Genomic DNA, 15,168 nt, shown 5'->3' on the forward strand with positions numbered 1-15,168 from the left:
TTTTGCAAGACCTTGGCTCTTCCCCTCAGCCAAGGAAAACAGCCTGTCTTGCCCATGCTGCCTTAGGTATTAGGAAGGGCACACTTCTGTCACTGGTTTTAAGATCTACCCTTTGACCTAGGCAGCAAAGCGTATAGGATTGTACCTATTTGTCACTGGCTAAAGGAATGGACATGGTGAGGCACAGAAAGGGGAAACTGCGAGAGAATGTAGATGCTTGCTTCAACAAAGCAAGCTTGGGTTTGTTTTTTTACCTTTTATTATATGTTATGGCAGTTGGCACTACCACTACAACGTTGTACAGTACAACCACTAGAAAGACTAGTGGCCCATCCAATTTAGATAGAGCTTTGAAATGTCACTTTTTACAGTCAATGGCTATGCTGGGGGGGGGGGATTCTGGGAGCTGTAATCCAAAGATGTAACTTTTCCAAGCTCTGAGTTTATCCTCTTCAGCAGACTCTTAGACCAAGTCCTTTTAAAATCTAAAGATTGTTGCTATGCCTTTCTGGATGCTGTTTTCAAATTCCAATGGGGATTATAGTACAGTATACAGGTATATGAAATACACAGGCTGAACATCTAATGATATTGAAGTCAGGAAATTAAAAAAGCTATGGTTTCCACTACCAATCCATTCTTGCTGCCTAATATTTGAGTACACCTGACATTTACAAGCACATAAAATATGAAAATAGACTTTGTAGTTGCTGAAGGAAGTAAACTTATGAATTTCCTGAGTACTGTGCAGGCATCATTTTGTAGTAATTTGATTTTTCTGATCAGTATTCTATATTTTTGCATTGTTTTCTTGAGTCATAAACACACAAACTGCTATTTTACTTTTAAGGGGGACGACTCTCCACCACTATCTAGTTTGATTGGACACAGAAATTAAATGCATACTTTCTGAAACAGTATTTAAGCTGCTGCTCAAGATTCTTCAAAATGTCATGCAGCATGGATGTCACACTACAAAATTAGTTCTCTGTTCTAAACCCAAAATGTAAAACTTGCACTGAAAATTATTATAGTTAATAACCTAAACCAACTGACATTGAAATAAATGAGGCATTTTTATATAAGTGATAAACAACTAAAACTAAACTACGCCCTTATCTGACCCTTATCTGACAGTGAGTTTCATTCAACTCAGTGGATCTTTCTAACACATATAGAAGTGCAGTGTTTGACCTTCTGTAAAATTCTGGTTACTTCTAGCACACTAGAATCTCCTCCATCTAAAATCAAGGTGACAAGGTTTCTCCTGAAAATGATGTACAAATGATATCACTTAATCTAAGTGAAGGCACAATATCCAGAGACCTAAACTAAATCAGTCATTTGTTTATTGAAGTAGAGTTGGGCATCAGACAATAGTTTACTCATCCAGTCAATCAATCTTGCCGTGGTGAGTGACTCCAAGCAGTGGTGTGCGTAGGAGTCTAGTAAAGTACTGTAATACCCTCCAGATTATGACTATTCTATACAAACTGTCCCAATTTGCCAGGAATAGTCTGAGCTAATACTCTGCTGTCCCACTTTTTCAGCTGCATTTAAAATGTCCCATTTTCTCTCTCCTTTTTGCATTTCCCATTTGTCCTCAGCCTACTTCAGTTTCTGCAAAGTAAGTTCAAAGTGGAGAGGCACCCAATTTAGCAATGGAGAGAGGACAAGAGGAGACAGAATCTTGTCTTTTACAGTAGGGTCATGTAAAAGCAAACTACTGCAGCCTCTCCTAGCTTGTGTGTTCTTCCTCATTAATATCTTCTGCCATCTTGACCACACTCTGATGTTGCTTTGCCACCTGTGTCCCAGTTTTCACCTGTGAAATGTTGGAATGTACGGAGCAGTCATGTAGCCAAGGGGGGGGGATCCGTGGGGTCTGGACGCCCTTCCGTTAATTTATTCCAGCTGTGCTGGAATACAATGAATGGTGCGTGCGTCCATGGTGTACTTACACCGCCACACCGCCGTGCCCAAGCCCCCCCCTCCCAAAATCCTGACTACATTCCTGTATGTCAACAGGCAACTTGAAGGCACTCACACACATCAATGACTTTTCCACCAGGCTATAGCTATTGGTAGTATCAAATGCCTAGGACTTCCCTGATTCTGGTTCTGAACCCTGAGAACTAAAACTGGTGGTCCCCATTTCTTCATCCTAATTGGTTCTGGCCTGGTAAGCACAGCCAGACCTTTTCGAGTAAACCAATAATGTTGAAATCAGATAGGCCTACATGATCCTGACTCCTTAGTTTTATCATATGTCACTGTAGTAACAGGGACATTTTTCCTGCTAACCACTTTCTCAGCCACATGAATTCCACATGGCTCGAGATTGATAGGACCTTTGAGTAGCATGAAAACATGTCATAGGGGAGTGGTTATTGGGCTAAGCCAACAAATGTAAAATTGAATATCAAATAATTTCCAAATTATAGATGGTGCAAGCTTATTGGTAAAATTAATTAAAGTCTACTTAAGTATTTATTTGTTATAGAAAACGCAAGGGTAGATATAAAAATACCCTTGGAAAATATGCTTTTTGTAGTAACTATTTTCTTTCCTGGAAGGGGTAAATCCAGCAAAGTCTAGAGATGGATACAAAAGGGTATGTACACATATGCTAACCACTAAGGCTTGGCACAGAAAAATAAATATAGGAAATACTCACTAGCTCATGGTGTTGGCATGTTGCACAGAACTAAAGGAGAAAATGTGGTTTAACAAGTCTGTGCTGGGCTGGCAGAACTGATGGGTTTTTAAATACCCATTTGTAAAGTTAACAAGAGAGCCAGTGTGGCATAGTGGTTTGAGCATTGCCTCTGAAGAACAGGCTTCAAATCCCCTCTTGGCCATAGAAACCATTTGGTTGACTGAGAAGTCACACTTTCTCAGCCTCAGAAAGGAACAAACAAAAAACCCTCTGAACAAATCTTTCCAAGAAAACCCTATGATAGGTTTGCCTTAGGGTCACCATAAGTTGGAAACAACTTGGAGGTACACTACAGCAACAGTTAACAAAATAACTTGCAGTTGTCTCAGAGCAAACATTACACCAGTGGATTCTGTGTTGTTGTTGTGGTTGTTGTTTTGAGTGGCTAGCAATTGAAAAGAGTTAGATTCATAGTCTCAGGTCTCATGTTATATTTGCTACCAGTTCACAGGTAGTAATCTGAAAATACCATTTAATAGTTATTTAAATGTGTGCACCATATTCTTAAACACATGCTAAAACTAGATGAATATTGTAGCATAATGCCATTTTAACTCTCAATAATAGATTTAACTGTTCTTTATTCTGTTTGCCAGTTGAACTGGAATTTTTGATCCCCAGGAATAATAATTGTATTTAAAATGCAAAGGGAGCTGAGGTCTTGCAGCTATCTGGCTTGTGCATTCATAGAAACTATTCAGTTGCACATCGTAGGTTTGAGAAAAGTGTAATATGGAGCAGTTAAATTCCTTGACTTGTTTATGGTGTTCTATACACTGTTGCAAGTATCAAGAAAGCCATGCATGTGTGGGTTAGTCATAGTCAAGAAAATAACTTGTGGAAAAGTACTTGCCACTTTTTTTAAAAAGTATGTTATTTGTTTGCTTTTCATTTGGCGCAACTACAGTTTATACTGACTGTGAGTGAAGCATCTATAGAGTTTTCTTGAGCAAATTGCATGCGTGAATCAGCTCAAAATATCCCTTTGAGGATTATCAGGCAAAGTAGTTTTCATCTATGCAAATACAGGAGAGCTGACATGATAATGAGTTCATGTTTTGTCTGGAACATAACAAAGTGGGTTTCAAATAAATGATGTTCTGAGTATGATTTCAAACTTTGCCATTATGACTGTTCATCTGTCAAAAAATTTATCTGATGAAAATGTAGTGCAGTTTGTACTGTTTCTTAAAGGAAGATTTTTTTTTAAAGTCAGGCCACAATGTGCTAAGTTTTTCTTTGTTTCTTTATAAAAAGGAAGAGCTAGTGTCTTATGGTAGGTATTGGAAATGTAAGTCCTGGAGAATTCTGGAAGCTATGTATGGGGCAGTGACACGGTTAGTAGAAGTTTGGACAATGGTTAGGGATCAGGCCCGTTACCTTAAATTTTCTCTTTGCTATAGTTCTGAACCCTGTGGATCTTACAATGTTCTCACCATATTGAACAATTATTGAACAATTTCAAATGTGCTGCTTTGGGCAAGATAACTTGTATTTGCAACAGTATGAAACAGCATTCCTGTTGCAGGTGATTCCATGTTTTGTACATTATATTTATGGATCCATTTCTGAGAAAACTCTGGAGGATGATCTGTGCTTGGAGATAAACTGGGGGAGGGGGGCAAGAATGCATCTATTTTGGTATGGCTGGACCTCTCAGTCACTTACTCAGTCATCAACCACAACTGATTTTGTGTGGGTTTCCACTGTTCTGGTTATATTTATTTTACATTGATGTTTTTCCTATATGCATTGTACTTCAGAATGGAAAAAATGGGGGGAAACGTAAGAAAGAGATCTTAGCGCCTGTCTTACATGGGCCTGTTTCACGCTTTGTTTTGCTCATGAACTGGCTACTCAGCCTGCTCAATGGACTGCTGACATTTCAACCTGTGTGTGCTATTTTAAGGTATGCCTCCACAAATTACAGCCTCACCCCTTGTTCAAGCTGAGTGCAACCTGTCAGCCAATATTGTGACCTGTAAGGTAATTGACAGCCCTCTGCAAATCCAGCAAAAATCAAACAACAAACAAAAATCCTGATGGAGAGGCAACATGCATGGTTGAGAGATTAAGTTGTATTTGGTTTAGTTGCTATGAGGACATGCTCTAAAGCAGGAATTAAGAACTTGTAGATGTCCGATTGTAGATGTTTGATTGTAATTCCATGCACCCCTAAGCACTAGCTATGTTGACTGGATTTGGGGTTGTCAGGTCAGCTACCTCCTGATCATTGAGATTCCAGAACCAAAATCTTAAACCAAAGACCTTTCCTTTCTCATGTCACAGGAGAGGTCTATGGTGTCTTAAGTGCAAAATGTGTGTGTGTGTGTGAGAGAGGGGGGGGAAGTGGGATATTATGTACCATCCCTAACAACTTTTGTACAACCCATAAACCAAGCACAACATACTGTACATACAAACACATTCACAATGAGATAGTGAGCCCTCTTACCATTTGCAGCATTGGAAGAGTTGGGTGTTCAGGTTTTAAAGCCACCTCACACACAAATGTCAAACATTCTTCTTTACCAGTACCAGTCATCTGGACATTTGTCTTCCCATCTGGAGACCTAGAGAAGTAAAGCAATCCACCAACTCTTCAGCTAAGGAGCATTGAGACCTGGTAATCCTAGTTATAGCTGAAGGGGTTCCAGTCCAACAATGTCTGAGGGCCTTCACATTTCCTTTCCCTGATCTAAGGGAACAAATATTCAGAATGATAAGGGAGTGGTGTGTTTCCTACTCCCAGTATTTTGTGATATTATATTTTTGTAAGGGACATACAATTTAAATCTACAAAAGATAATTAGATATGCAATTTAAATATTACAAAACTAATGATGCTATCTGTGAGGAGGCAATATCTGTGTCACTCTGTTATCTATGCCACAAGTACAAGATTCCAGAAACATTTTCAAATAATTTCCTTATGCCAATTTGAGGATAAATACCTCATAAAGCTAGTTATGACATATTTTTTATAATAGGAGTTAACTGTGACTTTTAATATACATAAACATGTTGTTTGTTTAAAGGATTCCCACCGCCATCATCCTCTAAAGATTTTCTGAGATTGAACTAAATGTGAATTGGGCTACTGAATAAACTGTGTAATGGAAAGTCTGCCTATGAATACCACAGTAAATGTATTCTGGCTTTTTGGGGGAGGGGGTCAAGGATCCACCAATAAAAGGAGATCCCCTGTCAAAGATGAAAACAAAGAAATGGAGAAACAGACATTTTAAATATAAAGGCAAGACTTCTATTTGACGCTGCCAGGTCATATGGGATAACACTGTTAACCTTTGGAAGAAAGTTGACAGTTAGGGTCAGGAACAGAACTAACATCTAGCTATTGACAATTTCTTTCTAGTAACACCATTGAAGATGTGGTCAGGGTGGGGAAATAAATTCTTATTTTTATTCTGATAGTATCTGCATTGTTCTGAACAATGGTCTATCTATCTTTTTAAGATTTCTGTGTGGACCTCCTTTTGCCATACTGTCTTGAATTCTTTAAAGGGATGTCATCTTAAGATATTAATTATGTGAATGGAGATAAGACTTCTGTGAATTCCTTTGTCTTGATAGTCAACACAAGGTTACCTTCTCTAAAAATGCAAAACACTGATTCAGCATCTGTCCTGGGATTTTTTAAGAGAAAGTTCCTATATGGAATTTTCTGTTGATGGCTGCATTCTTTCAGCGATAATATGTCAGTGCTTGGTTAGAAACCTAAATGGACAGTGTAAAAGATGAGTCTGGTGTGCAATGATACGAGATTATTTGTCTTCCCCTTCTTTTCTGTCTTCCAGATTCTCTCCCTGACTTTGTGTCAACTCACTTTTGTGAGTTACATGAAATTAGGCTGAGGATAGGACATGGCCACTGCTCTATGGATTCCCTTTTTTATAGACATTAATCTCCATGCAGTACAAATTTGAACAATTATCTCCCAAGTGGACTAATCAACAACCTGTTATGACTGATCCAATACATTAAAGATCCCAGACACTGATTCACAACACTTCTGCTGCCACAACTGAATCATATGAAAGGGAGAAAACAGATATAGGTGATGTCAACCTATGACAACATCCACTAAAACCCCAAACCTGTCACAACCCATTTAGTTAGAAGAATACATATAAGTAAGTGGCGGATCTATGTGATAGAAAGAGGCTGATATCATTAATCCAAGCCAATTAGTTTATGAGAACATAAGAGGCAGGAATGGGCATCCAGATGTTTTGGACTACAAATCCTACTATTTCATACCATTCATTTAACAGGAACTGAAGAGTACAAAACGTTTCCCACTCCTCTTTTGCTTCATATTTTGTGTGTTTACAGTATATGTATGTTTGCATTAGTGTGAACTCTGACACATTGCCAAAGAAAAGGGAGGCAAGCATATCACCAAAAGCAAACAGCAAAATGCAGCAATTTGCATAAAATGTGCATATGCTGGTTTCTATATAGGAAAAAAGTATATTTTAAAAGAAATCCAATGCATATCAACTGGAATATGACTAAGTGGCCAAGTGTCTTCATAGTCTCCTGTTCGGGTGCTATTTAATGGAAGATAGGTTACAAACTATACATTTTATCTTTACTTCAGACCTGGACTGCACATCCCTTTATACAGAGGATATCTTCAAAAGCTTTCCAAATAGTTGACTTTTCTCTGTAAAGTAGTATGCATGATCAGTACTATCACTGTGTGGAGAACCTTTCCACTATGTGGATTCTGATAATCCAGAAGTCCACCTGTTGCACAAAGTAGAACTCTGTCAGTGTTGTCATTGCCACAGACACAGTCTCTCAAATTCCCTGGGCTGGCCAACTTATACTTGTCCCTGGACTTCTAGATCCAAATTCTAACATAAGGACTCCCCTAAAAAAAAAAGAGCTAAGGAAAACGCAAGTACATCCTCTGCTGACGTCCCAAAATATACTGCTCTTCTAGCAAAACAACCCTTTTCTCCCTATTTGACTGTCCTCTTCTAACTCCCTCCATTCCTCTCCACCTTTACTCCCTGACCAGTAGAGTACTGAGAGAGGGACAAACGGTTCATGCAAGAAGACCAAACTGGTCACTTTTGAAATCAGCCACAGCACAGGCTGCTGGTGGTCCATCTCAGTCTTCATTCTCATGGAGCTGCAGCATGTTATGTTGGTTTGGGTCTGTCTCCTTGTTGTGAATGTGCCCTAGAACAAGTATACTGTTCCTTTGTAGGCAAATTTGGGGCACCTTATTCTACATTCCTTTCCCCCCATTAACAAAACAATTACAAATCTATTTATAAATGTATAAATAATTATAACACCTTATTCAAATATTCCTAGTAACACAACATTCTGTTGTAACCACTTAAAATGGCAGTCCTATAAAAACCTACCTGGGAATAAATACCATTGAATTCAACATACCCTGCATCTGAGGAATGCATATAAATGCATTTCCAACCAAAAGCACAAATTCTTAGGGTTTTTAATTTTGGTGTTTTTTTTTTTTAAAAAGCAGCAACAAAACATTTGCCATTTTTTACTATTTCCTTGGCCTGGGTCCCTTAAAATATTTTAGACTACAGTTCTTATCAAGTCCAGTCAATATGGACGGTAGTCAGAGATGGAGGAAGCCAGGGAACAAATAACAACAAATATGCTTCAAGATGCATTAGGTTGTAGGAGATGGTACATCTGTGTGTGTATGTAATTTAATCATCAATAACTCCATGAACAGAGACTAAATCCAGTGTTGGTCCCTATATAAAGCAGACTATTTGAAATGTATGATACTTGTTCAGCTTAACTAAAGTCCTTTTGATGTCAATGAGTCTACTCTAGATAGGATTAAGTTTGGTTTTAGCTGGAAGTCTTGCTGGACACTCACTGGTATTTTTCTGTTTAATGGAACAATATCCCTTCACAACTCAATTCCAGGGACAGACTTACAAATAAAAGGAACGAGGTGGTTGTTTCTGGTATTACATGCTGGGGGTGCAGGACATGTGACAGTGAAGCATTGGAGGACAAAGGCTTGTGTTTCTTAAGATCTGCCTTTCACCTCCAAAGGTGAAGGCTTACTGCCTTCTAGTGTGATAGAACTGGCTTTGTTGTAAACCACTCTGAAATCTTCAAATACAGAGTGAGCTATACATATTTAAATTAATAAATGCAAATGATATTGTTCAATATCAATTCCAAAGGCAGATTCAGTGGATAGTCTGGTCAGCATTTGTATATGGAATGGGCGTGAGGGGCCATTTTGTCCCTTTTATTCATGCTGCCTTTTCTGTTATGCTGCAGCAAATGGGCTGCAAGTGACAAGCTTTAGCATTCAGTACCACACCATGGAAACTCACTGAGTGACCTTGGGCAAGTCACATTCTCTAACCCTCAGAGGATGGCAATGGCAACTTCCATCTGAAGAAACCTGCCAAGAAAACCCCATAATAGGGTCACCATAAGTCAGAAGCAACTTGAAGGCATACAACAACAAACCACACACATGCAAACGCTGCCTTATGCCAAGATCTCCATGCATTCTTCACATTTGAATGATTTGTATGATTTTATATGTTGTTTGCTGCTTTGATTGTTTTTACAAAAAGCGGGATACAAATAAAAGTTTTATTATTTATTTTATTATTTAAAAAATCTGTGGCTAAGGAGAGCCGACTGTATAAGCATTAATGTTTGGTGCACTTAATTTTTGTTAGTGATGCTGAGAGAGAGCAAGATCCCAACAGATTTTCTTCTAGAGACTATTTCAAGAGGAGGAACAGTTCAGCCTTAGGCAGGAGGACATGAATTCTTCCTCCAGTACTGAAAATGGGACTGACAATTTTTGACTAGTGAAGCATGCTGGTTTAGGGGCTGGAGAGGACAGTTAAGCAGCACACACTGTTCTCCGTTCTGGATGGTGATGGAGATAAGGGGGAATGGCTCAGACATTGCCACTGCTGTCCCTCAGCATCTGCCATCTGAGGTTGTGGTGGTTTCACTCTTTTTTACTGGAGATCCAGCCCTGATGCAGCTGAACTTAAGCAGACTTCTAACTTTGGAAACTGGGATGAATGTGTATCCTCAATTGCGCTCTGCGAAAGTCTGACATGCCAGCTGAGAGTGACTAATAGGATTTATGGATACTTAGTTTATTTTTATTTTTTAGCATATATTAATATCAATGCATCGACTGTTAAACCACCCTCAGAAAACTGAATGATGTCCTCTGAAGCTGCATTCATATCCCAGCTAAGGCTGAACTGTTCATCCTCTTGAAAAAGTCTCCAGGAGGACAATGTTCTGTTGGGATCTTCATCTCTCCCAGTATCACTAAGTGCACCAAACATTAATGCCTATATTACTAGGCAAAGATTTCTTGTTAAATTTAGCATTTTAATTAAAAACAAAACAAAACACTAAACCCAGTCCATTATGGGAGACCAGAAAGGCCATAGTTAACTCTTCCATTGTAATCAATGAAACTTGTGTGCTTGACTATGGTTGTATTGCAGTTCTATCGCTTTTTCCTTTAGACACAGAACTTCACAGAGATTTCAGAAATGACTTTGGCAAAATAAACGGCTTGCTAAACCCTTAAATAATTTTCTTTATGGAGTTTTGATGGAAGTTATGGTGGTTTTCCTTGCAGGGGAAAGCGGAGGCGCTTTTGCATGAAACAGTCTCCACTCTCCAACCCTTTACATTAAAACAAAGGGTGCAGGGAAGAAAGAAAGAAACTTCTTAATTAAAATCCATCTCTGGAGACTTTCTGTGAGATTCCGCACAGAACTAAATAGGTTTGCTTTTATTATATTTATTTATTTTTTTAATTTACTCGTATAAAAAGCAGAGAGCCAGTGTGGTGTAGTGGTTTGAGTGTTGGAGTAGGACTCTGGAAACCGGGGTTTGATTCCCAGCTCAGCCATTAAACCCACTGGGTGCCTTCGAGCAAGTTACACTCTCTCAGCCTCAGGGGAAGGCAAGGGCAAACCTCTTCTGAACAAATCTTGCTGAGAGAACCCCATGGAAGCGTTGCCTTAGTTGGAAACATAAGGACTTCAAGGTACCTAATACACACACACATAGAAAAAAAAAGGCAAACTTTTTTTTAAAGGGTGCATTAAAAAGAGAGGGAGAGGATTCACCCAGGGTGACCAGATGCATGACCAAATAAAACCTTCAAAACACTGATAAGAAATCTAAAGCCATGCTTCTTCTTAGGCATGTTCAAACTGGGGGCCATTTTGGACTTCCTCTTGGACAAAAGGCTGAAACGTAGGACAGGTCCTGGAAAAGGAGGACGTCAGGTCACCCTGCATTCACCAACTTCCTTTCTCTGCCTTGGCTTTGGTGTCGTTGTTTGACTGTAACTCTGGAGCTTGCAACATGTAATTGTGCATTGTGGTTGGCCCCATAAAGGTATCATTGTTTGGATGTTATTGGATTTGCTATATGGCCAATATGGCTACCCCAAGATGTTTTCTGAAGACCAGAGTTTGAATCCTACCTCGGCCATGGAAGCCCACTGGCGAGAATGGGTTGACTTTGGGCAAGTTGTGACCCCAGAGGATGATAAGTTTCTGAAGAAACTGAAGAAACTTGCCAAGAAAACCCCATGCTAGGATCGCCATGAATCAAAAACTATGTTAAAAACCCCATTATAGGGTTGCCACAGTTGGAAACATAAGTCGGGAACTAAAAGGCACACAACGTACCACAGATAAGAAAAGGCAAACCAATTTATTCTTTCTAAGGGTGCATTAAAAAGGTCGCCACACACTCATGCAGCTTTGTTAGCCCTGCTTGAAACGAGAGTGACTCATGTAATTTATGGATACTTAGTTTATTTTTATTTTTCATATTGATGCATTGACTGTTAAGCCACCCTCAGAACAACTGAACGATGTGAAGTCAAAGGCTTTCATGTCCGGCATCCATAGTTTTTTGTGAGCTTTTCGGGCTATGTGGCCATGTTCTTCTAGAATAATGATTCCCAAACTCTGGCCTTCCGGGTGTTTTGGACTTCAGTTCTCACAAGCCTCAGCCATCTTGGCCAATAGTCTGGAATTCTGGGAGTTGAAGTCCAAAAAAACTCTGGAAGGCTAGAGTTTGGGGAATCACTGTTCTAGAAGAACATGGCCACAAAGCCAGGAAAATCCAAAATAATAAAATAAAATAAAACCTTTATTTTTACCCCGACATTTTGTCAAAAGACAACTGAGGTGGCTTACAAGAACATAAGTGCCAATATCCCAATTGTTCCCCCCCTCTCCCTAAAACATCAGTTAAACTCAATAATCAATGGAATGATTTAAACAACAGATTCTTAAGTATGTGGAGTCACAATGCCAAAAGTCTCTTGGCTAGAAGAGGTTTTTCCCCCTTCTTGAAATTATTGTATTCCCAAGGAAAAAGTATTGTATTATATAAACCAAAACTCAGTGATTTTGAAGGAAGATCTGTAATGTTTAGTGTTCAATGTTGGTATGTGGATGTCTCATTAGTAGTCAAGTGTGTTTGATGTTTTGTCGAAAAAATGCGTTGTTATGTGACTTATTTTATATGTCTTTTTTAATTAATAAAAATAATTTAAAAAATAAAGTCAATAATCTCAACAAAAAAACTGAAGGATGTCCTCTGAAGCTGCATTTCTTTCCTGCCTAAGGCTGAACTCTCCAGAAGGACACTGTTCTGTTGGGGGTCTTGATCTCTCTCCTCCCCAGTATCACTAACAACAAAAATGAAGTGCACCAAACATGACATATTGGTAGGCAAAGATTTCCTCTGAATACTGAAGGCATTTTTGGAATTCCTCCTGGACAAAAAGCTGGAAAAGTAGGGATGCGGCAGCTAAAAAGGCCAATGCGATTTTAGGCTGCATCAATAGAATATAATATCTAGATCAAGGGAAGTAATAGTGCCATTGTATTCTGCCTTCGTCAGGCCCCACCTGGAATATTGTGTCCAGTTCTGGGCACCACAATTCAAAAAAGATGTTGAGAAACTGGAGCGTGTCCAAAGGAGGGTGACCAAAATGGTGAAGGGTCTGGAAGCCATGCCCTATGAAGAAAGACTTTGGAAGCTGGGGATGTTTAGCCTGGAGAAGAGAAGGTTAAGAGGTGATATGATAGCCCTGTTTAAATATTTGAAGGGATGTCATATTGAGGAGGGTCAGGGAGAAAGCTTGTTTTCTGCTGCTCCAGAGAACAATGGATGCAAATTCCTCCTTGACATTAGGCGGAACTTCATCAGCGTTGCCAATTTCTGGGGAATTCCCCAGAATCTGGGGAATTTGATTAATTTCTTTCTGGGGATTTTGACTGAATATTCTGGTAGGAATTCCAGGGATTTTGGTAAAACATTCCGGTGGAATATCTTCGAAGCTTGTTGGCAACACCGTTCCTGACAGTGAGGGCTGTTCGACAGTGGGACACACTCCCTTGGAGAGTGGTGGACTCTCCCTCCTTGGAGGTCTTTAAACTGAGGCTGGATGGCCACCTTTGATGGAGAGTTCCTGCATGGCAGAATGGGGTTGGGCTGGATGGCCCTTGGGGGGATCTCTTCCAACTCTAGGATTCAATGATTCTAGGTTGGGCACTGGGAGTAGGGAAGGACTTTCTGGAAGGCATGCAATAAGAACAACAAGGGCATGACCCTCACACTTATTTTCTCCAGACACAAACACATCCCTCTGCAGTTGCACTTAGTGCCTGAGGGGCTTCCTGCAGCCAGAGAAGGCCAGCAAGGAGGGAGGCGTGGCTGGAGAAAGGAGGAGGAGGTGGGACTGGCTCCCCGCGCGCGCAGCTCCTGGGGTCCGGGTCTGGTGCGCTGCTCCAGCAGCATTAGCAGCATTCTCCTGTCTGGAGGCGCGCGAGGCGGAGGTCAGCCTGGAGGGGAACTTGCCCTCAGACCTGGACCTGGCACCATGAAGGGCTCTTGGGCTTTGGAGCTGGCTTTGCTGGCGGCGCTGCTTGGCTCTCCAACAGGTGGGCACGGTGGGAAGGTGCAAAGGCAAAAGGATGCAGGGCTGCTACCTGGAAAGCATGAGGGTGCTCCTGGCACTTGCAAAAAGGCAAAGGATGCAGATGCTTTGGGCTTTGCGCTTCTCCTTGGGTTAGGGGTGGGTGAGTGAATGGGAAGAAGCGTTTTGCATTGCTGTTTTGTGCTTTATAGCAGTAGCCTTTTTCATTTGAAGGGGTGTCACATGGAGGAGGGAGCGAGCTTGTTTTCTGCTGCTCCAGGGAACGGGACCCGGAGAAATGGACTCAGAGTATAGGGAAAGAGAGTCCAGCTCAACATTAGGAGGAACTTCCTGGCAGTAAAAGCTGTTCGACAGTGGAACACACTCCTTCCTCGGAGAGTAGTGGAGTCTCCTTCCTTGGAGGTTTTTAAGCAGGGTCGGGGATGCTTTGATGGAGAGTTCCTGCATGGCAGAATGGGGTTGGACTGGGTGGCCCTTGGGGTCTCTAACAAGTCTATGACTTATATATCGCTAAGGAGTTTGCAACTGTAAGCTAATCCCCCCTTAAACATCCTGCCAGCAGCAGGGTTGGAGTTGATGTATTTTATTATTTAATGTTATTAATATGTATTTTCTTAAATTATTTTAGTAGAATGTACACCTTTATTAAGCTCTATAAATAAAGCTTAATGATGATGATGATGATGATGATGATGATGATGATGATGATGATAGTTGGAGTGGTTGGACTCTGGAGACCAGGGTTTGGCTCCCAGTTTGGACGTGGGAAACCCACTTAGGCAAGGCACACTCTCCTTTGAGACTCATTGAAAGATCTTGCCTGATGAAGAAGCCCATGGAGCTTCCAAAGCTTGCCACAAGTATCTTGTGCATTTCGGTTGGCCAATTTTTCCATGATAGGTAGGTTCACTGCAAGTCAGAAATGACTGGGAGGCATACAATAACAACAACAGCAACAAACCCACCCACTCCTGCCTCCCAGAATTCCATAGCAGCCTTGAGCCAGAAAAGAGTTAAAGCGCTGCCAAACCGGGTTATTTCTCCAGTGTGGATGCAGCCCAAGTTCTGCTGGAGTTAGCTGTATTGGGAAGCCCAGTCCTGTGCATGCATCCTTTGTGGAAGCACTTCTGCAGGTCTCCTCAAAACTTCAGTGTCCTCCTGCATTGAGTTGGAGCTGCTCCTAAGGAAGCGTGCTCAGTTGCTCCTCATTGCCAGCCTGGGATTGCAATAAGTAACTGCCTAAAGCCTAAATCTTGCTACTTTCAAAGATATAGCCATGTTAGTCTGTAGAATCAATACACACAGAGATCTTGTAGCCCCTTTGAGACTAACTGAAAGAAAGAAATTGGCAGCATGAGCTTTCCTAGACTTCAGTCTACTTCCTCAGATGCATTTGGCAGAGTGGAAGACTGGCGCAGACATAAATGTGCCACTGGTATGTGAGGATGTCAAT

General features: G+C 40.6%; 1 protein-coding gene across 1 annotated transcript in view; it reads left to right on the forward strand.

The window, feature by feature from the left end:
• The first annotated feature begins 13,577 nt into the window (after positions 1–13,577).
• Positions 13,578–15,168, forward strand: part of KIT (KIT proto-oncogene, receptor tyrosine kinase) — a 94,960-nt gene continuing 93,369 nt past the window's right edge. Inside the window, exon 1 of the mRNA XM_042466435.1 lies at positions 13,578–13,719. Within this exon, the coding sequence (XP_042322369.1) occupies positions 13,659–13,719 (61 nt within the window). The 5' untranslated portion in view covers positions 13,578–13,658. The remainder of the gene's footprint in view (positions 13,720–15,168) is intronic.

This window comes from Sceloporus undulatus, chromosome 5 (genome assembly GCF_019175285.1).
Source record: "Sceloporus undulatus isolate JIND9_A2432 ecotype Alabama chromosome 5, SceUnd_v1.1, whole genome shotgun sequence".
Lineage (NCBI taxonomy): Eukaryota > Metazoa > Chordata > Lepidosauria > Squamata > Phrynosomatidae > Sceloporus > Sceloporus undulatus.